At 39.2% G+C, this 23,310-nt stretch overlaps 1 protein-coding gene across 17 annotated transcripts in view; it reads left to right on the forward strand.

Annotated features, from left to right (window-relative positions):
* TENM2 (teneurin transmembrane protein 2) overlaps nt 1-23,310 on the forward strand; it is a 750,319-nt gene that overhangs the window by 256,912 nt on the left and 470,097 nt on the right. For 2 of the 17 annotated variants that reach the window (XM_082214658.1, XM_082214661.1), the window contains exon 2: nt 22,466-22,619. The exons of 12 other annotated variants lie outside the window; for them this stretch is intronic. In XM_082214658.1, coding sequence (XP_082070784.1) covers nt 22,601-22,619 — 19 coding nt within the window. In that variant the 5' untranslated portion in view covers nt 22,466-22,600. Of the gene's footprint in view, nt 1-22,465; nt 22,620-22,663; nt 23,132-23,310 lie in introns of those variants that run through there. 3 more of the 17 variants (XM_082214659.1, XM_082214662.1, XM_082214657.1) reach the window with 2 other exon arrangements.

The following is a 23,310-nucleotide window of genomic DNA, read 5'->3' on the forward strand; positions in this document are numbered from 1 at the left end:
TATTCTGTAAGATAAAACTAAGACGTATGTATTGCATTACATTACAATGCATAACATTATTATATTATATTATATTATATTATATTATATTATATTATATTATATTATATTATATTATATTATATTATTATATTATTGTTATAATTTCAGATTCAATGGGCTTAAGATGGCCTAGCTGCATAATGACTTGTGGTACATGATGAGTGTATATGCTGCCAAAGAAAAGCCTAAACAGAACTTACGCTGCCCCAAGAAAAAAAATTAGATTTAGGCAAGTCACTGGAGGTAGGGGTGTTTGTTTTTTTTTTTTTTTTGGTTAAGAGAAATTACTGGAATGTCTCCTATGTGTCTTTGCTTTGCTAAGCATAGCCCTAGTCAAGCTGGTTGTGGGAGGGGCAAGACAAATGTATGATCTAAGCAGGTCCGTTTTAAGAGGAGAGGGCAGTATGCCCTAGAAATTACACATAAAGGAGATCAGATTAACAGTGAGGGGAAAACAACACTCCCAGAGGGTGCAGTGAGAAGTGAAAGGTTCAAATGACAAAGGACTCAAATGAATCTTGCCACCAAAACTTTCAATAGTTTTAGAAGCAGGGTATTTATCAGTCAAAATAAGAAGCTTGAATTGTGCCCAGAAATTTTGTAAATTTTGTAAACAATGGTGATGCATCTATTGTTTCACCTGTCTTTTCCAAAACAAACAAATGATCACTGATTTGTATTTACTTAACCATTTACATTCCTTTGTCAAGTGGATCATTGCATTATGAATGCGATTATGTTTCCAAAGATAAAATTACCATATATCATACAGCTGAAATTGTCTATGTGGCTAAACACCTTACATTTCTAAATATGTCTTCCTGCACATGACCAGCTGGCCTAATTTATTTTCAGTCATTTGATTTAAAGATGCATGACTGACATCATGATGGCAAAGTTACATTAAGGCATTGCTTTATGCTCTATACATCCCATAATTATTTAATAACAAATGTGACATTCTTGAAGCAGTGGAGGAAGAGCTGCCTTTTTAATTTGGGTTTCACATGCTTACATTTTCAAAAATGAAAAATGCAAAGAATTGCCACTATATTGTCTGGCATAACCATATTGTACATTTTATACTGTCCACCTCCTTTAATTGTTTTATTTACTTCCTGGTTTGTGTAAGTATAGCTGATGTCCAGAATGCAATATATGTGAAGACACACTTTTGCATTTGTTGATATACAGTATATGTTATTTGCTGATGGCTGCATTGCATTTAACTGTTTCCAAACATTTTTGTCTTAAGGTGCTTTTCTTTTCCTTGGAGCTTATACCCCCTTCACTGGCAAACACTGTATTTCTAAAAATGTTTCAAATTTCTGCCTTCGAGATAAATAATATTGAAATGTCCATTGTTGCCTGAAATGTGTTCTTTTTTAGAACAATGAAATAAAAATCATATAAACAACTATCACTTTCTGAGACTACATTTTATTTCTTTCAGATCTTCACATTGTGTGTGTGTGTGTGTTGTTGTTTTTGTGTGTGTGTGTGTGTGTGTGTGTTTCAAGAGCAATTTCAGTTGTTTTTGCAAGAGTGAAAATGGAAGCTTGTGAGAGGCACATCCATGAGAAATTCACAGGTTGTAACATTGTATTGGAGGAGGAAGAGTTGCCAAAATTTGCCTGTTTCAGGCTGATGAAGCAAAACTAGACATCTGCTAAATTATCATCTACCTAACATTTTTCCTTTTCAGTCAAATGCATTAGGAAAAAAATATTTTTAGCTGTTGAAACAATCTGACAAGATATTTACTTAACTGCTTGCTTGCTTGAGTTAACTGCACAGCACTCATCCTCTGATCTATACTGCCCACCAGCTCTTAAGATTTGTGCTGGACTTCAGCTGCAGAACTTGTTTTTCTGGACAGAATTTAACCCAAGGCTCATAAATCAGTGGTGGGGGAAACTGCTTCTGAGCATGTACAGAATGAATTCCCCATTAAATTGAATTACTGAAAGCAGTCTTCATGTACTAGGACTTAGCAAGGAGGGTTTTGAAGTTGCAGAATATGACTTCTCTCGAACACTCCAGAGCACAGGTCTTTAAACATCTAAGTATTATTGTTGGAAAATCCACACTATAGTCTTCTTTTTAGTTTGCAATAAATGTAGCAACACATTTTTTTTGTGCTACTGCATGCCCTTTTGAAACGATATACTCAAGCTGTGCTACACATTTTTAGTGAGAATTCTACAACTTTCATTTTCCCTTTCCTTTCAGTAGAAAAAAGACAATGAAAACAGAATAAAGAAAGATAAATTTTCCATTGTTCAGTGGGATATACTAGTAGTAGCTCAGCATTTATCTCTACTAACAATAGACAGAAATGAGCTTCTTTTTAGTTTAATCTTTGATCAATCATTTCTCTTGATTCTAAACGAAAAAATACAATAAATGAAATAGAAATGCATGTGATGGTTGGAGTTTTCACAAGACTTGCCTTGTCCCACTCTCTGTCTTGTTCAATGTAGCATTTATTATTTAGACAAAGTTGAAGTTCCCTAAATTGGTTGGCTCAGTTGTTACACTAAGAACTTACTGTGACAACCAGCAGCTTGTGCTAAAATCCAAGTTGAGAAACTGTATGTTACATAATATTGTAAGCTAGGGATACAACAGTATTATCTCAGCTCTATTCTTACTTAGGTTTTGCTGCATCCATTCTGTCTTCAGTCCTTTATTTTCTTTATACACAAGGAAAAAATACGGATGGGAGAAGGAAGAAATCGAACCACATAAGAAGCATGTGTGAATGTGAGATAGCCTGCTCTGGGAATAGCCTGTAGCTTTCCAGGCTGGTAAAGATTGCAAGAGCTCAGGATATGACACACTTCACCTCTGGGGAGACAAGAAAAGTGTCACCCACACCACTGCAAACCTTCAGGGAGCATCCTCTGCTTGCTCATTCACAGAGCTGCTTCAGTTTTCATCTCAAAGCAAGAAGAGCCCTATATAAAATCCATGCAATAAATCACTGCATTTCATTAGTTATTAATAGAAATTTTTCAAGTACCCCACTAGGCATTTCTGAGTTTCTGTGTCAGAAGCATACAGCACTTGAACACTGAGAAGATGTTTGTAAATGTATGTAGCATTTCAAAGGTTCCTTTTTAAAAAATAGAGATTCCATAACACTAACTCTTAAAAATTAATATTGTTAAATATTGTAGACAGCTCCTACAGTATGCTAAGAAATGAAAGTTACTGTAAAATAGTAAATTACTTTTTTCTCAAATAAAAACACAATTAAAAGATGATTTCTAAAATTTTTCCATACAAAATATTTGTACATATTTGTCCGGCTAAGATCGAACAAGTTTGGGGAACTACAATTCTCACCTGCCATGACAGTTGTTGTTGAGCCATTTCACCATGCAGGGATAAGATCTGTCAGTAAAAGCACTGATAAGCATACAATAATTTGGTAATTTATGCAAATAGCTTATTATTATTCCACCTCAGTGTTAAATTACACCGGTTTGGGGGTAGTGACAGTTACCGGTATATTGTGATCCTGTCATGGCTTTTCCCCCCAATGCAAATCTATATGTGTATTCAGAACTAGGGCCCATTTAGGGCATTGGGGATTACTCTCAGATAGGTATAAATAGGATTGCAGTAAATTTAGTTGTTTAACATATCACATGATTAGAGATGCTAGTGGTTTGGTTTTTGTTTTTTTAATTCGGAGGTTTTATACTTATGTATATAATTAAATATTTCTGAAGTCAATTAATATTTTGAAATCTTTTTGCAGTATATTTTTAAAAAACATAAAAACAATGAACAGAAGCAGGAAAAACAGGAACATGTATATAAGAACAGTATTATAAACATAGTCATCCTAATTATAGGGATATTGGAAATATCTTTTTGTATTGTTATACCTTATTACACAATTTTTTTGATGTTGAAAGCTGCCTTGAGCATTGGTTTAGCTATGGAAAAGTGGCATACAAGTAAATGAGAATAATGATGATGGAGTGAATCCCAAAGTGTGTTACATGTACTTCGGACCACCATTTGAGGACTTTGCTGTGAATTAGCAAAACTGTCTATCCAATGTCCAGACCATAGTTTTCATCTCAGATTAATACAAAGGCAACAGAATGAGATATGTTCAAGGCCGATTTCAATTTTAACTACCTGAAACCTTTGTTTTAATACTGATTAAATCAATGCAATGCAACTGGGTGGCCATGTTTAGACCATGGCTTTCTTTGAACAATATGCATGCAAGCGCCTACTATTAAATATTTCTCACTGCATTCCTTGCTTAACATGAGTGGAAATACATGAGACTTGGCTTACCATGACAAAGTGCTCCTGTCTCCAAGGGAACCTGGCATGTTATTGGAGATCGGGTGCTATTATATCATGTAGAGTTGGAATAGGTTCAGAAAACAGCAACCAAAATGATGGAGGTAGAGCAACTCCTCAAAAGTTTGCAGCTTGGTTTGGGGACTTTTTAGTGTAGAGAAAAGGTGAGTAACAAGTGACATGATAGAAGTTTATAAAATTATGCCACAAAGCTTTTCTTCTTCTTAAGACTGGAACTTATGAACATTCAATGAAGCTGAATGTTGGAAGGTTCAGGACAGATAAAACAAAATACTTCACACAGTGCATAGCTAGGTTATGGAACTGACTCCCACAGGAAGCCAACTTAGATGGCTTTAAAGGAGGTTTAGACAGATTAATGGAGGGGAAGGCTATCAGTCGTCTCAGGGTGGGTGACATTTTGCAAACCCAAAATGCATAATAAGTACATATAAAAAAGACACAAAAAGTATTATTTATTTTACATTGCTTCATGAAGATGCACAAACTAAGGTATGATGTCTAGCTGATTAAAGCTGCTTACTTATCTGTTGTTCCACATGGTTCTCTTAATGCTTAAATTGGATATTCAGCCACTATGTGTGTAACTTACCGTATTTTTCGCTCTATAAGACGCACCAGACCACAAGACGCACCTAGTTTTTGGAGGAGGAAAACAAGAAAAAAAATATTCTGAATCTCAGAAGCCAGAACAGCAAGAGGGATCACTGCGCAGTGAAAGCAGCACTCCCTCTTGCTGTTCTAGCTTCTGTGATAGCTGTGCAGCCTACATTCGCTCCATAAGACGCGCACACATTTCCCCTTACTTTTTAGGAGGGAAAAAGTGAGTCTTATAGAGCAAAAAATACGGTAAGTATCTTGTCATGGCATTTATCAGGTGTGTGGAAAACTTCATGAATGAGCACAGTTATACTATATGATATAACATTCAAATTGGGCCTATGGGCCAAACAACACATTGAGGAAAAATTATGTGGTATGGGCCTCCTACACTATTTCAGGGTATAATGGTGGAATTGCATGTGTGAAAGCTTCCCAGCTGTGGAAAAACCGTTATGTCTGCTGGAAGAATTCCAGTCTAGATTTCTTTCTGACATTTTAACCCTTCATGCATGTGAATATTTTTAGCATGGATGGCACATACAGTTCCTTACTGACCAACATTATTTTTCAGAATATTTCAACACCAATGTAGAATATTCTGAAAAATAATGTGTGGGTAAATTTCTACTTTAAACCAATTCCAGACTGGTTAGCAGGCATAATGTCTTCAAATTTTATTGACCATTGATATAGTGAAGGGATGTGGAGGAAAAGTTTGGGTCTAATTGCGATAAAATGTTTCTGCAAATAACTTTCACATACTTGTTCTGTGAGTGAGCTGCGGATAAATAGTGAGGAATACAAATCAGATAATAAAAACAGAGCAATATATTTTCAATTTGAAATATTTTGACAGCTATGATAGTGTATAGTTTCATTTTTCTGTATTAATATTTGGTAGCTATTTAATAACATATTTGTGTTTCAAGAAGAGTACTTTGTCTATATGTTATAATCTTCTCATCATCATTTTGGCTGCTGGACAACATATGGAATAGTTATCCATTTAATACTTTGTGTCCATGCTTACTTCCCTTTGCCTGAGAAATTGTCAGTATAGGAGCCAGCAGCATCTGTCACATATCAGCACACAGGGGTGCATCTAGGGGTTGCTTAGGTTGGCCCCTGCCAAGGGCACAGGCTGGGGGGCACAGAAATGGTGCCTATTCACTCTGCTTGCAGTGACTAGGAGTTCACCTGCCCATCTGTGCACTCAAGATGCGCACAGATACAGTGTGTGCTGATACAGTTCCTTGCCAAGGGCGAAAGAGAGCCTAGGTGTGCCTCTGTCAGCACAAACCAAAGTTTGTGTTTTATTGTCACTTGATATGTTATCTTATTTTCACTCTTCATATGAGGTAACTATTACTTTGCTGCTCGGAATCATAAATGAGTTTCAAGCAGGACAAAGTTACACTGACTCATTGCCTCTGTAAAGAAAGCAGACTACAAAATTATTGTTGGCATCCATGTATGCTTTGATGTATTATTTAGTATTTCTTTGGTCTCAAAGGTGTGTGAGTGTTTCATGTTTGCACAGTATAAAACAGATTAAAATATATTAGAGAAGTTAAATTTATTTTCATAGTAAGTATACTTAGGTAAAGGGTTAGGTTAAACCACAGAGTCTAGGGTTTGCCGATCAGAAGGTTGGCGGTTCAAATCCCCGCGATGGAGTGTGCTCCTATTGCTCGGTCCCTGCTCCTGCCAACCTAGCAGTTCGAAAGCACAAAGTGCAAGTAGATAAATAGGTACCGCTCCGGCAGGAAGGTAAACGGCATTTCTGTGTGCTGTTCTGGTTCGCCAGAAGCGGCTTAGTCATGATGGCCACATGACCCAGAAGCTGTATGCTGGCTCCCTTGGCCAATAAAGCGAGATGAGCGCCGCAACCCCAGAGTCGGCCATGACTGGACCTAATAGTCAGGGATCCCTTTATCTCTACCTTTATACTTAGGTATGACCCCTGTTATTGCTTCAACACTAAATTGGTACTGATAAGATTGAGAGTGAGATAGATATAAAGCAGTGAGCACTGTCACAGATCCATCTGAATCTGAGTCAGAATCGCAACCTGCTTCTTTCCCCTTCATAACAAGGACCAGGGCCAGGATTCCACTTTTTTCTGTTAGAAGCTGTTTCTTAGGCACTTTTAATGATGGGGCCTGCTTCAGGAGAGATGATGCCCCCTGTGGACGTGGGAAACCTCAGAAAACCTCTGCTATAGAAACCAGAAAGACCAGTGCACCTCCTTATTCATTGCTAGTCCCCATTCCTCCATACTAAAGTCCACCTGCCTCCCCTGCCTTAAACAGACCACATAAATAAACGCTTTCTCCGTGGAGGGGAGAAGTGACTACTACATTCTAATGTCCTGAAAACAGTTCTTGATCTGATTTATTATGCAAAAATAAAACAAGGAGCTTTTGAACCAGTCATTATATAAACTGCTTTGGAAAAATTTTCTGAATGGTTATAATGGATAATATATTATATTCTAGCTGCTGCATAATGGACTGACTGGTTTGTTGGTGCTAGTGAGAGGCTGTTCATTGCAGGTCGGTACTATTCAATTGTTGGTTCAGTTTGCTATTGTAAGTGGTAACACATAATTTCTTATCACTGGTCCCCATTTAAATACTTATCTGGCAGGCTTTTTATCTTGATCCTAGCATAGGCTATTCTGCATTGGACCTTATTCTGCTAAATCTGCTTGATTGATTTAGCCTGTAACCCTAAACACACTTACTAGAGAATAAGCCCCATTGAACAATGAGGACTTTCCAAAGAAAACTTACACAGGGTTGTATTGTTAATACTCTTTTTGTGGTTTTCCTGATAGTTTTCTGAGCCTAGTACAGTGGTGCCTCGCAAGACGAAAAGAATCCGTTCCGCGAGTCTCTTCGTCTTGCGTTTTTTTCGTCTTGCGAAGCAAGCCCATTAGCGGCTTAGCGGATTAGCGCTATTAGCGGCTTAGCGGATCAGCTGTTAAGCGGCTTAGCGGCTTGGGATCAGCTGATAAGCGGCTTAGCGGCTTGGGAAAAAGGGGGTGGGGAAGGAAAAAACCCCCGCAGGAACTCGCAAGACATTTTCGTCTTGCGAAGCAAGCCCATAGGAAATTTGTTTTGCGAAGCACCTCCAAAACGGAAAACCCTTTCGTCTAGCGGGTTTTTCGTCTTGCGAGGCATTCGTCTTGCGGGGCACCACTGTAGTTCCTTTCTCTCAAGTTTATACACATTTCTGGTTGTTGCTGTTTTTAAATTAAGTCAAGGTAAATCCTAACCAATCAGATAACTTTTTTTATTTAGTAGGATAGTTAATTTTTCACAGGTTGGTTGATTTAATTGGTTTTCATCTCCTACTTGGATTAACTAGAGGTTTTGCATCACTATATTTTTAAATCACATTTTGCTGTAGTGCTTTATGAATGTAATGTTAACTCAGACTAACTACTGTATAGCTGTTTTTAATTAAACTATTCTAAATGGGGGGGGAATGACAACAGTGCAGATCTTTCAGGTAGTTTTAAATTGATATATTGGTGTTTGAATCATGTATATTTGTTAATAGTCTGCTGTGCTTACTCAGAATATGTTAATATACGTCCTTACGCATGAACAGGATTAATGCCATACCTTTCACTTACAGAATATGACTAAAAATGACACCTTTTTATTCAGGCACCTAGGTAGTAATTTGATCATAGTCGTGACTGTCTAGACACCATTGCCACAAGGAGAATGCCCCTGGTTTTAGTCCTTTGGCATCTGTTTGATCTGCTGTGCTGCTTGGGTATTCCTTCTGCATCATCAGCAACCACAATCCTAAGGAGTTTTCTGCTTTGCCCCTCTCCATTCTTGAGCATTTTCTCAGTTCAGACACTGTCAGTCCTGCTTTACATCAAAGACTATTCCTTCTCTCTTGCAGCCCAGCCTTAGAACAGGGTCACCCTTGGAGTCTTCCTGCATACTTTGTTCAGTATGCTACAGATGCTGCTGCTGGATCTCAAAATCATGTTCAGCTTCAGAGTACAATGGAACTTATATACATCAGAGAGGCATGACCTCTCTATATCTTCCTCACCAATAACATATAATTTGTGCCTTCATCATATGACATGCAGTTCTGAGAACAGCTTTGCAGCAAAGCTTGGGTAGGTCTTAGAAACCATCAGTTGTACTCCCACCCATACAGTGAAGGTCTCATATAGTCTGTCCCTCAGAAATATATATACACACACAAAATATATAGTCTGTATATTTTTTCAAAGTAGGTAAGTGAAACAGACACAGACTGGCAGAGTTAAGTCAACTGCATCATTCTCCTTCCTTGCCATTATGTGATCTGCCTTGGCCATTTCGTAGACTGGTAGACAACTATAGAGCAAACTTTAAAAACAGTGGGCACACTTTTTGAGGGTGACAGCACTCGATCCTTCTAGACAGAAATGGACTTGTTTAAACTCGTTATATAAGAGAAATGACAGAGAAGGCTGACACTGATATACTCTGAGTTACTGTGCCCTAATAAAAATAAAGTGACATGAGCTGAGAAGTGATGTACCTATATTGTGTCAGGTTTGTGATGCATCTGTTGTAAGGCTGCACCCATTCAGTTTGGTCTTTTTGTGGGCCACTGTTGCAGCCAAGCCAGACCACTTTGCTCTTACTTTGCCCCCCTGCCTGCATATCTGGGGTTGGACAGAGATAGAGATAGAGAAGTGAGGTATTTCAGACTGCCTAGAAGTGTCATGGCTGCTGCAGCAGCAGCTGTAAGAGCTACCATGAGACATATAAGGATAGTTGGAGGCTGATTGTGTCTCCATGGCCACAGCAAAAAGAAACACGAGTTCTTCAATACTTTGCTTATTTTACATCCTCTTCTAATAATGTGGGAGCACCAGAGATCTTTCCTCTATGATCAACTGCACTCAAGGCTTTTTAAGATGGCCACACATAGCTAAGGTTTTGAACCTGAGTCTCACAAGATTTTTTAATCCTATGCTATGGTGGAAAGCAGTGCACATCACCATAGTGATTGCATCACCCTGCACTGTTTTATTCTATGTTGTAACAATCTGTGGGTGGGTGAATGTCCGTTGTCTAGGCAATCAAGGCCACTGCTCCATGTTGTGCTTGGCCAAGCTGCTGTAGAAGAATGCTTACATATTGTCAAAAATAATGTCTCTTGTTTCCTAGCCCAGTGCCTCCTCGCTGTATGGGATTGTACCCACCCCACATTAGCATGTTACAATGGTAATGGATGGCACAGGTTTTCAACAGAGCAGCAGTTTTTTTATGTTCAGTAGTATCTGACACCTTCCACCTTGCAGCTGACAAACCAATAAGACAAGTCTTGTACCCTTAGTGTGGTCAGGATTCAGGGTCAGTCAGCTCACCTACATTCTTGCCTTGATCATGGCCTGATGTAGACTACATATTAACTATGGTTACAGTTATTAGGGCAGAAATTGGTCTTTCATTATAGCTGGATAGCTCAGGCGGTTAGAGTGTAGTGCTGACAATGCCAATGTTGCAGGTTCAATCCCCAAAAGGGACAGCTGCATATTCCTGCACTGTAGCTGGTTGGGCCTGATGATCCTCAGGCTCTCTTCCAACTCTTATAGATCTATAGATACCTCTTTATTTTTCTTCCTTCTTGAAAATGCAGTTAACTCATTGCAAATTCACTTTGAAAAATTTAAATTATAAAAAATACACGTGCATATTCATGATACATGTTTATTTGCATGGGTAATCTACCTGAATGGCATTGTAGATGCAATAAAAGGAATTAGCAATGGTTTTAGAATCAAAGGAAAGTGTTAATTCTTATGAAGTACCTGAGGTTCCACTGCTAAAATTAAGAAGCTGATGATTCTATACTTTCTCCCCCTACTGTGAATAGAATTAACTAGACACCAATTTACACCTCATTGTTAAGAGTAGCTGATTTGTCTACAAGTGAGACCACATTTACATCTTTTGTAATTTAGTTAAAAGGGGAAAAGGCATTTTCCTCTACTGCAAATCACGAAGCAAATATTTAATGTTAAATGAGTTCAAATGTTAAAATATACACAATTCTGAAAGAAAGGAAGAAGTGCCTGATTCTGTCATAATCTACTATACTGAAATATTAGTAATCTCTTCTGCCGTTAAAGAAATTGTTCTATGAAATAGAATAATTACTATTGCGGAACTGAGAAACTTTAAAAGCAAAAGTTCCATGACTAGCATAATTAATACAAGTGAATAGCTAATATTGCTCAGATTACAATTATTAATATTTCAATTATAGAAATAATAGCCTGCAGAGAAGGAGAAAACAAGCTTGCTCCATCCTCCATGTGACAGCCCTTTTAAGTATTTGAAGGAGGCTATCCTATCTCCTCTCAGTATCTTCTTTGTCCACCTAAACATGCTCAGTTTCCTCAACAATTCCTTCTATAGCTTGGTTTCCAGACCCTTGATCATCTTGGTTGCCTTCCTCTGCTCATCTGCCAGCTTGTCAATATTCTTCTTAAATTTTGGCACCCAGAACTGGACACAGTATTTTAGGTGTAGCCTGACCAAGGCAGAATAGAACCTAGGGCTTGCCCGATCAGGTCGGTGGTTTGAATCCCCACGATGGGGTCAGCTCCTGTTGTTTGGTCCCTGCTCCTGCCAACCTAGCAGTTCAAAAGCACGTCAAAGTGGAAGTAGATAAATAGGTACCGCTCCAGCGGGAAGGTAAACAACGTTTCCGTGCGCTGCTCTGGTTCGCCAGAAGCGGCTTAGTCATGCTGTATTGGCTCCCTCGGCCAATAAAGCGAGGTGAGAGGCACAACCCCAGAGTCGTCCGCGACTGGACCTAATGGTCAGGGGTCCCTTTACCTTATTACTTCCCTTGATCAGGACACTATACTTCTGTTAATGCAGCCTAGAATAACATTAGCTTTTTTTGCTGCTGCATCACACTGTTGATTCATGTTAAGGGTGTAGTCTCCTAAGATCCCTAGATCCTGGTAAAGGTGTCCCCTATCTTATAGTTGTGCAGCTGGTTCTTCCTGCCTAAGTGTAGAACCTGACATTGGTTCCTATTGAAATTCATTTTGTTAGTTTTGTTCCAGTTCTTTAAAACTAACAAAATGCATTTCAATATGGACAAATATCAGGTTCTGCACTTACGAATATCTTAATTGTTCAGCAGGTTTATGTGAGAGAAAGTAGTGTGGAACCTGGATGAAAGCATTCCATGTGGAAGGCACTGTACATTGTGCATTGCTTGCAAATCACTGGGTGGTGGCATAGCTTTTTCCATGCTACTATGTTTAAGGGGATCAATTCACAATAACTGCTGCCAATTCAGAAGTATTCGGACACAAAATAGGAAGCGTTTGTTTATTTTCTAGGCATTTGGTTGCCTACAGGATTCTAAAACTCTTTCTGATCTCTTGCATGCTACTTTATCCCCATGTGTCTCACTTGATGTAGGAATGTATTGTACAAGACAATATTCTTGCAGCTTTATTTCATATGACAATGACAAGTTCAGTAAGTAAGACCACATCTACCCCATACTGTGAATCTTTTCCATATGAAAGTGATTTTCCATATAGCCCTATAAAATGGAGATTTTCTATACCTGTGGCTGAACCATGTGCTGAGGCAGTTATTGTGGGGTGTGAAACACAGAGCAGTCAGATACAACACTCCTGGGGTGGACATAAAAAGGGGATGTCTGGACCAGCCAGTCAGAACTTCCTGTTTCCTCCTGGGCTGGGACAACTTTCTTGATATGTGACCAGAGGTGGGCGTCACCTCACCTATGCAGGTAACAAAATAGCACAGGGTAGGCAGCCATCTCTCTCTTTGACTCCATTCCTCGAAGAAGCAACATCATCATCTTAGCCTGAGATGCTCTCTTGGCTTCTAGCAAGAACTCCAAGAAAAAGAAAGAAAGAAAACTCAATTTGAAGTGGGAAAAGCCCTTGTCCTAGTCCCAGAATTTGAGGGTCACCCCATCCAGAACAGCTGGTAACCATGCCTTTGCAGTGCTGACATTGTAGCTCTCTGGTGTTGCCTCTCCACATGAGTGATATCTGAACAGGACTAATATTATCACTTGAACTGTGAATATTTGTATCATTTCAGTGAACTGGAATGTAGTATAGTCCATACGAGGCCTGTGGTACTTGTAGCCTACAAAGCCAAATGTTGTCTGCCAGACTGTTCTGCTGCAGGAAGCAATAAACGGGATATTTGTCAAGCTATATATAATAGCAAAACATAGATGTAAACTACTGTATATGTCTGGTAAGCAGCACTCAGTTTAGTGGATCACAATCTGGAAATGCCTAGCTTATAGCAATTTGCTAAGTATGTAAATGAAAACTGTAAGGGCAAATTTGCCCCTACACTGAAGGTTAGCTCATTAACACACTGCTACATGAATATTGTGCTGCTGCTCACAAGTTGTGCAAAGTGCAAACTAGTCCTCTGAGATGATACTAATTGCTCAAACTCTCTTCCCCTCATAATGTCTTACACATTATCTTGTGGACTCTGTTCACAGGCGATAGAACTATTGAGGTAGCACTTTCATATTGTCCTTTATCAAAATGATTTTACTTTCTAAATAAACCTAATAAACTCTCATTTTGGTGAGCACTGCAACATGTACGTTTAACTGCTCCCTGAAAATTTAATAAATAAATAACCTTTGTGATAGGAAAGTAATTTTGTGGGTGCTAGATAAAGACAAAATGGAAAGTGTTTTTATTTTAATTTTATTTTAATTTTGCCTTGCATGGTTTATCAGATTCCTTCACCATGACCTTACTGAATGATATCTTTGCTCATTAATTCTTCAGAAAGCTTTTAAATCCAGTAAGATGCAGTGAATGAGAAACAGCAATAGGGTAATACAATTGAATAAAAAGATGAAGGGCAATGGAATACATTGATTTTAAAGCATCTGTAAGTAAACTAGTAGTGCTCACATTGGTTGACAGCATGCAATTCCTTTTGCTGTGTTTTTAAAAAAACAACCATAGAGGTGTTTAACACTGTGAATAGAATTTTAAACTTGACTCCAGGAATTCTAATCCTACCAGGAGTGACGATTGACTAGATAGGAGGAGAGGCAATGTAACATAACAGAAAGCCCAATTTGCTCTGTGCTATAATTTTGTTCCCACAGAAGTGTTTAAAACCCGATAGTGCAGATGTCACCACTATTGAGATGCATATATTGGTTTTACCTTTATAGTCCCCTAGATAATTTTGTGTAAGTATAGCACTTGCAAAAAGTAAACCAGGCTTGTGTTCTTTTCACTGTCCTTTTCTCCCCTCTCAGTCATCACTTGGCAGGCAGCAGATCTGGGGACAAGTAAAAAGATACTTCACAGCAGCGGCTCTTAAAAGAATAGGCACCATTTCAGGACCAGAAGGGAGCATGCTTGGATGCGTGGATAAATGTATTGTCAGTGTGCTTTTTTGGTGAGGAAATAAGTAGCAAGTTAGAAACATGCAGGTGCACATTTATGAAAATGGTGATCAAACTAGGTTTGCATTTCAAGTGTACAGTTTGATTTTTTTTAGATTATTTCAACTATTTTTGAAGATAGAATATTTATTTGTGCTTTTCCAGACTAGGGCCCTTAAATGTTATCCATGTCATGCCTTACATTAAGGCAAGCACTTTTGGTCTATGCACTATACTTCTAAAGTACATTTGAAGCACATTTCCCCCCTCAAAGAATTCTAGGCACTGTAGTTTGTTAAGGGTTGCTTGGAATTGTAACTCTGTGTGGGCTAATTATTTTCTTGTTTAATTGTTTTCATTGAAGATTTTCTTGAATTGCAAAAGTACATAAAGTGTATCTGTTTTCCGTTCATAGAATCTTTTCTACCAAACAGTTATATTTGTTGTGAGACACCAATGCTATAGCCAGTATAAGGTTGGGGAAGAAAAGATATAGGGAAAGAGAGAGTGGGAGAGAGGGGAGTTAGTAAACTTTTGTACTTTTACATAGTCTGTATCCAGTGTTTTTATGTCACTGTCACGTGGGTAGGTTCTCTCTGTTCATTTATTAGTTTTCATTGGCGGAAAACTATTATTGAGGGAAATAATGTTTTTTGAATGTGCTTTGCTGTATCTAATGGTATTGCTCAGCTGATGTGTTTCTACTTGTCAGTAGAACAGGCAGTAACGCATCTTTCAGTGATTCTTGCAACAGAGTTTCTGGGCAACCTCATAGATATATAGGTACCTCTCTCATAGATAGGTATAGATGTTGTAGCATATTATATTGTGAAGTTCATCTCACTCTCTCTGTCTCCTAGTTTCCAAAAGGTGTTAGTTATTTGTCATCCAGAATTGCAGTTTATCCCAGATTTCACAAATAACAGTCAGATTATTATGAAAAGAGCTTGTTGATAAGCTTGCTGAATTGCTTCTGTGATTGCCATAGGTGGGACTATACTGGAAAATGGCAACAGCTGCAGCAAACTGGCTTGCTGGTTGTTGTGTGTGGTTTTTTTTAAAAAAAATCTTTTTAAAAAATCTGTAATACTGAATTTCTTTGCTTATGAATACGTCAGAAACTGTGTTTACTATAAAGCTTCTGCTCTGATGCTTCTGAATTTACAGTGTTGGAAAACATTCATAATAACTACCAAATAGTTTGCCGATGCCTGTATGCAACTGAGTGGAAGAGACAGTATATACTCAGTCATCAGCTTTTGCTGGAGCTTAATCTAGCGATTCCACAGGGGGAAGTAAATATTTGAAGAAATACAACATTTTTTTGATTTAATGTTGTTCTTGTTCTGCTCTATATAGCCAGTTTTTGGAATGATGGGTTACTTTCTATAGACATTTATGAGAAACCCCATGATTAAAAAGTTATGATTCAGTCTTATCTAGCATATTTCATAGCTACACTATGTAAGTTTTTAACCAAATGTGTAGGTTCCTGAGGTACATAGTACTGTTATTAAACTGTGACTATTTGACAGAATTATCTAATTGAACTTCATGTTTGCCAAGGTAACCTAAAGCAGAGGCAAAGGGGACAGTTAGAAGGTATAATTGGGAATTGGGGGAGATGTGGAAGAATGTTTAACCACTTCTATGCCTGATTTAACTCTCTAAACGTTTCTACCTCAGCTGGGCTTGCTTCAAGTTTAGGAGACTTGCTGGGCAAATAACAATTAAAAAGGCCAATGGGAATTTCAGAGAAGAATAATTGTGTAGTTGCTTAAGCATTTCTTCCATCTCCCAATTCAAATGCTGCTGTTGCTTGATATCTCCTTATAAGGAATGCCTGGAGTTGGGGAACATGTTAGTTCTCCCCTTAAAAGATAAGTAGAATGGGAGAATCTACCTTACACTTAAAGAAAATTCAGAGTAAAGATTCTGTTCCTACTGCCATCTGTACCCACCTCTTTTCTGTAATGTACTAACAACAATCCAAACTATAGGAAGCCTGTGTAATTTACACTTGTGTAAATTATGCAATTGTAACTTATCCCTTTTCCTAACTCCATCCAGAAGTTTTTGCCAGTGTGAATTCTGTTGAATTGCTAGATCATTCAGTGCCAGCCCAAAGACATTTTGGGGCCTGAGGCAAACCACAAAATGGCGCCACCCTGTATTCCAGGGAAGAAGAGGTAAGTGAAGGTCTGCATCAGGAACAAGGAGAGGGAATAAAGATATGCGTCAGGATTTGCTGCCCCAGTGGATCCTGCCGCCTGAGACAATTGTCTCACTTTGCCTCATGGGTAGGCTAGCCCTGCAATCATGTTGCTGAGCTGATTAAGAGTTTGGAATATGGGTAGGTCTCACCCCTTTCCATTCTCTCTCCACCACATCTCTGCCACTGCCCCACAACACCCTTTTGAGGGAACTGACACTGGTCCTGGCTGATCTGGCTTCAGCTTAGCCAGCTGACCTCTGGCTGGGCTGGGCTGGAGTACTTACATTGATGTATCTCCAACTCGTGAGGGACTTCAGCTGCCATGGTCCTGGCTGAGCCCAGCCTCAGCTGAAGATCCACTCTCCTTATTCCAGCAGATCCTTGGGTTTGGATTGCTCCGTAACTCTGTTTCATGACATTTTAAATACTAGTACTACTAGCCTGTCATTTACATTACATGTGTTAGACACATATTTTAGTCTTTGGGCCAAGGGTTCTACAACAAACAACACTTTTATCACATTGGCTTCTAATGCAGAATCTTGCATTTGTTTTGGGGGGTTTGGGGGGGTTGTTTGTTTACTGAAAGCAGGAGAGGAAGCTTTTGCAGCACCTGTGCCATCCATCAAAAGCAAGCTTTACAGATAACAGTAAACCATGGTTTATTTATTATTCTATGGTTTTACTAGGGCTTGTTTACTGCCAGCATACCACAGTTTGAAGCCTAGGTTTGTTGTTGACCTATGAACCTTGATTTGTTCTAATGGTTGGAATCCAGAACCCTTTCTTAACCACAGTTTGGCAATTTCACCCCAGATGCTCACCAACCTACAAAGGCTTTTGAGACAAGGGCACCTGGAAAGCAAAAACAAACTTTGGAAAAATTAGACATGCTTTGTTTTATCGTATTATGACTTAGCATTATATGGAAACCTGGCCACTTGCTTGTCCATCCTTCCTTTCATCTTACATTTATATCCTACCTTTCCTTCAAGTTGTTCAAGGTGGCATACAGGGGTCTCCCCACTCCCATTTTATTTTCACAGCAATTCTGTAAGATAGGTTAACTGAGAAACTGGCTGGCTCAAAGTCATTCACTGTGCCTTCTTGGTTTAATTACCTGTATAGAGAATTAAATAGTCAGTTAAGTAATATTTTTAAATTTATTCTTTTTTACAAAAGCTTTGTATCTAGTTATGTTCCTCTGTTTAACCCAAGGCTCTCTGATTCAGTGATGGCTTACAATTCTAAATAGTGAGAGCAGAAAGCCATTTTTGTTGATTCCTCCTCCCTTCTGCAACACCCTCCCACATCTGCTACAGAGAGTTGGTAGATGCTTTGGAACAGTATTCGAAGTGGTATAGGGGGCTTCAGAACAAAGGGAGAATGTGTCCTCTGTTGGATCAAAGAGCCTTATGTCACAATTAGATACAGCCACATACACTTTTGAATAAAATGCAAGCCCTTGGCACCTTTGTTTTGGGTGCAGTCATACGATTTCTGCATTCCTCAAATGAGTCAGTATTCAGATTAAGTGGCATTTCTTTTCTGCCCTCATCTCCTCTCCAGTTAAAAAATATACTGTGCAAGCTGTTAAGAACCTTGACTGAAAGATAAATGAAAAAATAATGTGAAACCTACGTTATTGTGGTCTTAGTGCCTATTACAGGATGATTCACTAAGTTTTAAAGAACTAGCTGGGGATTCTGGGATTTCCCATCTGCAGGGGGAGAATTAAGTTTAAATCACTGAATCTGTACTTCACGGCATTTACCTGGGGCCATGTACTTTGCGTAGTCAGACAGTTAAATTTGGCTTTCAAGTATGCAGCCAGGGCTCAATATCTATCTATTGCTGTGAATAAATGCCACTTCTTACACTGTCACATGCAGTCACTACTCCACTTGAATAATAATAATCAGATATTATGCTGTTGGGCATTGCAAAAGTACATTTTGCCCACAAATCTGGTTCATTGGTCAGCACTGAGGTTGAGTAACTAACAGAAATTTGTGCTGTCTTACCACTAGTACATTTCCCTGCACTCTTGGAAAATTACATGTTTGATACCCCTAATCTCCTAAATTTTGGGCATTTGGTATCACAGCTTCAGACTATAGAAAGGCTAAAGAAATGAGAGGGCCTAGTTTGTAAGAGAAGGAAGCAGGAGGTCTTTCTCTTAAGTGTTAAACTTGCCTTATAATTGGCTTTTCTAAGGTGATGGTGAGAGAAACCTTTGATTAGTTGTTTCCCTAGAGCTAGGGAAACTTACATGAGGCTTGGGCTTGAAACCAATTATTTACATTTCCATGGAAAATGTCATTATTACTAAATTTTGCTCTGTAATAGTTATTCTAATGTGCTGTGGGATGACTTTTGCATGGCTCAGTAATGATGGTGGAGAAAATTTAACTCCAAGCACATTTTAAGAAGAAAAATAACTTGTATATATTCATGTAACTCTAAGCACATAGTCTCTTTTGGGCAGTTCATATTCTCTTTCCTCACAGAGATAATTTACTTGTCCAAGTAAATTTTTATACTGCTGAAATAGTAAAGGTAAAAGGTAAAGGTAAAGACCAGTCCAGTCAAAGCTGACTATGGGGTGAGATGCTCATCTTGCTTTTCACGCTGAGGGAGCCAGCGTTTGTCCATAGACCGCTTTCTAAGTCATGTGACCAGCATGATTAAACCACTTTTGGTTCAATGGAACACTGTGACTAGTGCCAGAGCACACGGAAGCACCATTTAGCTTCCCATCGTAGTGTTACCTATTTATCTACTTGCACTGGTGTGCTTTCGTACTGCTAGGTTGGCAGAAGCTGGGATAGAGCAAAGGGAACTCATCCCATTGCGCGGATTTGAACTGCCAACGTTCCAATCAGCAAGCCCAAGAGGCTTAGTGGTTTAGACCACAGCGCCACCTGCGTCCCTGTTGAAATAATAGTCATGCTAGATTGGTAGGTTTCAGCAAGCCTTCCGATACTGACGGAACAATCTAAAGTTATACGTAGTTTTAAATATGAGAAGACAGTAGAACCTCCTCGGCACAGGTTGCCTACAGAGTTTTGTCTGTGCATCTATCTTTTGTTTAGGCCAAGTGAATTTGAGGATGAGTTTGGGAACATAGTTCATTTGAAAGCTCCCAATGTCCATTTTGGAATTGACATATTTATGATAAATGACAACTCATTATTGATTTAGAGAAGTGCTACAGTGATAAACCTTCAGGAAAAGACTTTTCTGATGACAGAAAATTAAACTGAGTGCCCAGGAATTGAAAAGATATACCTTGCATTGGAAGAGCATTGGTGGTGTTCTTGCTTGTCATGACAAGAAGTTTGGTTTGTAATGTGGCTAAAATAGAAGACAACTGTGACAAGGAACAACCAGGAAAGGAAGCCAGGAGAGTTAGTCCTCTCCTGTTTTTGAGAGTAGGAGTGGTATTCAACTAAGTTTTACACAAGTGTAGAGCTTCTGGCATTAATGGACCTGACTTAATCATGTTCATTAATTTCAGTGGGTCTACTCTGAATAAAACTTAGTTGAAAACCACCCATGGATGTGTGCTTTGTGCAAACCTTTGTGCTTTTGGTGTGGTTCCTTACCAAAGACTCCTGAGTAAGCATCACATTTATAGAATAAATGCAAAGGTTCTCTTGTGGTAAAGTAACTCGTTAAAAAAACAGGAAGCAGAGAGTAGAAATAATAGTAATTTACTACTTGAACCCGCCTGTCTGACTGGGTTGCCCCAGCCACTCTGGGCAGTACTCTCAGTCAATCAGAGTATTGGGACCTGTCATGGGAGCCAATTCCTAGGGGCCGAGGTCCCTTTGGCTCACCTCCCAATAAAATATTAGAGGGGGCTGAGCCACCACAAAGTTGATGGGCATGACCATTCAAATTGTGTGTACGCACCGTGTCTTGTGATCGATTATGTAGGGTAGGGCTTACTCTCCCCCCTCCCCCGCCACAATATTTTATTAAAGTTTGCACCCTTGGGGTCTGTGGTTAGGGATGTTCAGTGAAGTAGCCAAATTTGCTGATGATACCAAATTGTTCAGGGCAATTAAAATACAGTAAAAAACAGTAAAAAGGCAGATGCAATACAGTGTAGGATGGTGTAAAGTGATGTACTTGAGGGCAAAAAACCTTACTTTCACATATGCAGTCATGTGCTGTAAAGTGGCTGCGTCTGATCAGGAACAGGATATTGGGGTAGCACAATGTAGATGTGCTTTTCAGCTGTGAAACAGGTGAGTGCCATGCTGGCGGTAATTGAAAATAAAATTGACAGCATAATGTCATTTGTACAAATCTATGGTACAACCATGTGTGGAATACTGTGTAAAGTTGTGGTCACCTCATCTGAAGATAGGTCTTTGGTTTGATCCAACAGGGCTGTTTTTACATCCTTGGGGTGTGTGAGGGGGGCGGGAGGGGGGGGAATGAATATGCATGTGTGAGTTGTGCTATTTTTTGGTTCAACAACCTTTCCTGTAACTCCAGCTTGGTATGCAGATAGAAAATGTGGGCTACCAGATGTTGCTGTCTCTTCCTAGATCTACACTGATCTGAAAAAAGCTTTTTTAAAAATCCCACGTAATATAGCTCTCAATGCAATTTCCCATTGATGATGGATCTCTGCTCTACAGCGCCCTCTGGTGTCACATTTTTATAAAACGTTTTTAATATTACAACTGACTAGTATAGATTAGACCTATGTGTGATCTTAATTTTAGTAAATAAATCTCACTCTTGTCCACAAGGAGCTGCTTTCTCTGCTGTTGGCTGCCATCAGACTTGAAATAGCCAAACTTTGGCAGTCTGCATTGGGTCCCTCTAGGGATGGATGGTTTGAGAAGGTGTGGGACATTGACTTCTCTGAGCATTTCACCCAACGTAGGAGAGTTCTAAGAAGGATTGTGAAATGAAACCATTTTGGTGCTGTGTGGGTACCATTTATAGGTTTTGTAAATAAAAAATAGTGTGCTGCATGGGCCTCCAACAAGACAGGCTTCTACGAAGCAAGGCTTCCTTATCAATATGCGACTCTTAGTTCCAACATCTCCATTCACAGAATGTTTTCCTATTATGTCTGCAAAGTGTACTGAACCTTCTGTTTATTTGATTCCACCTGCAATAACGTGCTCGACGCAGTCGATCTTTGTTTCTTTATTGTTTGTTTTGTTTGTATGTGGTAATTTTTGAAAACTCAATGAACATTTTTTTTTTAAATGTTGGTAAATAAAACATATCAATGTGAGCAATAGGTATAGGAATGTGCTGGACATCAAATATAAATTCAATATATTTGGGGATGCAGTTTATGGTTCAAAACCGAAATTCTAAATATCGTTCTCAGATTAAATTCTCAATCATATCTCCTATTTCTAAAACCAATCTAATGGCTGGCTAATTTGGCATATTGTTAGTTCTTGATCACAACTCCCCACCACCACCACTTTATTTCAGTGTAAAAATAACAGTGTGAACAGAGGGGAACGTCTATCATACTTTCCTTTTGAAGCACAGATTCAGCAGTGATAATGGTTTTCTCTCCCCCACCCCCTTCTTTTTACAGTGCAAATTCAATTAGTAGCATTAAGCATTTGTTCAGGCTTTTGTTTACCAGTGGCAGTTTGTCAGTAGTTATAAGTAGAGTTCCATCTGCCAGTTAAACTCCATTGTAAATTGAGGTAGAAATTAGCAGTTCACTTTTAGAGGGAGGTGTCGAGGCAGTTCAAATGAATACGTGAACTAAAATTGTATGTAAATGTATTCCAGGATGAATTGTTGTCGTGCATGCTTCCCGGGCACAGGGAAATGACAGTGAGGTGAGAGCAGCACACATGGTGACTCTGGCTCCGTTTTCAAACCTAAGAGACAGAAGAATGTGCTGCTGAATATGAGGGAGGCAGGATGTCATGCTCAGTGAGAGGTAAACAGAAGATGCTAGACGCCTTTGCCTTATTCTACAAGCGCTCTCCTTAAAACTCCTCCGTCTTGCTTTCCAGCTTATTCTGCTCTGCTCTGCCTCTCTCTTTCTCTCCCCCATTGTTCTCTCTCTTTTTCTTGTCTTTGATGCACATACGTTGTCACATTCCATTGACTCTCCCCTCTTCTCTGTTCTTACACTCACGCCTAGTGGTGCTTTAAGCCAGAGCTAGCAGCCTCTCGGGCGAGTTTTAGTCATGTGTGAATCTCAGTTTGATCGAGCGCTCCTTTTCTGCCTTTTCACTCTTGCAAAAGATTAATAGGTGGCGTCACATTGCTCCCCTGCTCCTTCCCGCAGGAGGGACTTAAAAAGGACAACAAAAACTAATCACTTTCGATAAGAATTTTCTCGGAAAAAGGGACTTAGCCGTGCAATCTGCGATCGGTGCCAAGGACTGGGAAGGCTAGAGATGCTTCATACTGCTAACAAGGGAAGGAAGGCTTCCACCGAGGCAGGTAAGAAGTGCCTGCCTGCATCGGAGGGTTTGGTGGAGTCGCTTAATCCAAGCTGTAGATTTTAATCATTTCGCACCCAAGGAAGGCATCTTTAGTGGCAGATGGCAAGGATCTTGTGCGGGCTTTCTTTTGTTTGTGATGTTAAGTACCTGTAGTAATGTTGATGAATTGGAGCGTGA

This window comes from Podarcis vaucheri (genome assembly GCF_965113315.1).
Source record: "Podarcis vaucheri genome assembly, chromosome: 2".
NCBI lineage: Eukaryota > Metazoa > Chordata > Lepidosauria > Squamata > Lacertidae > Podarcis > Podarcis vaucheri.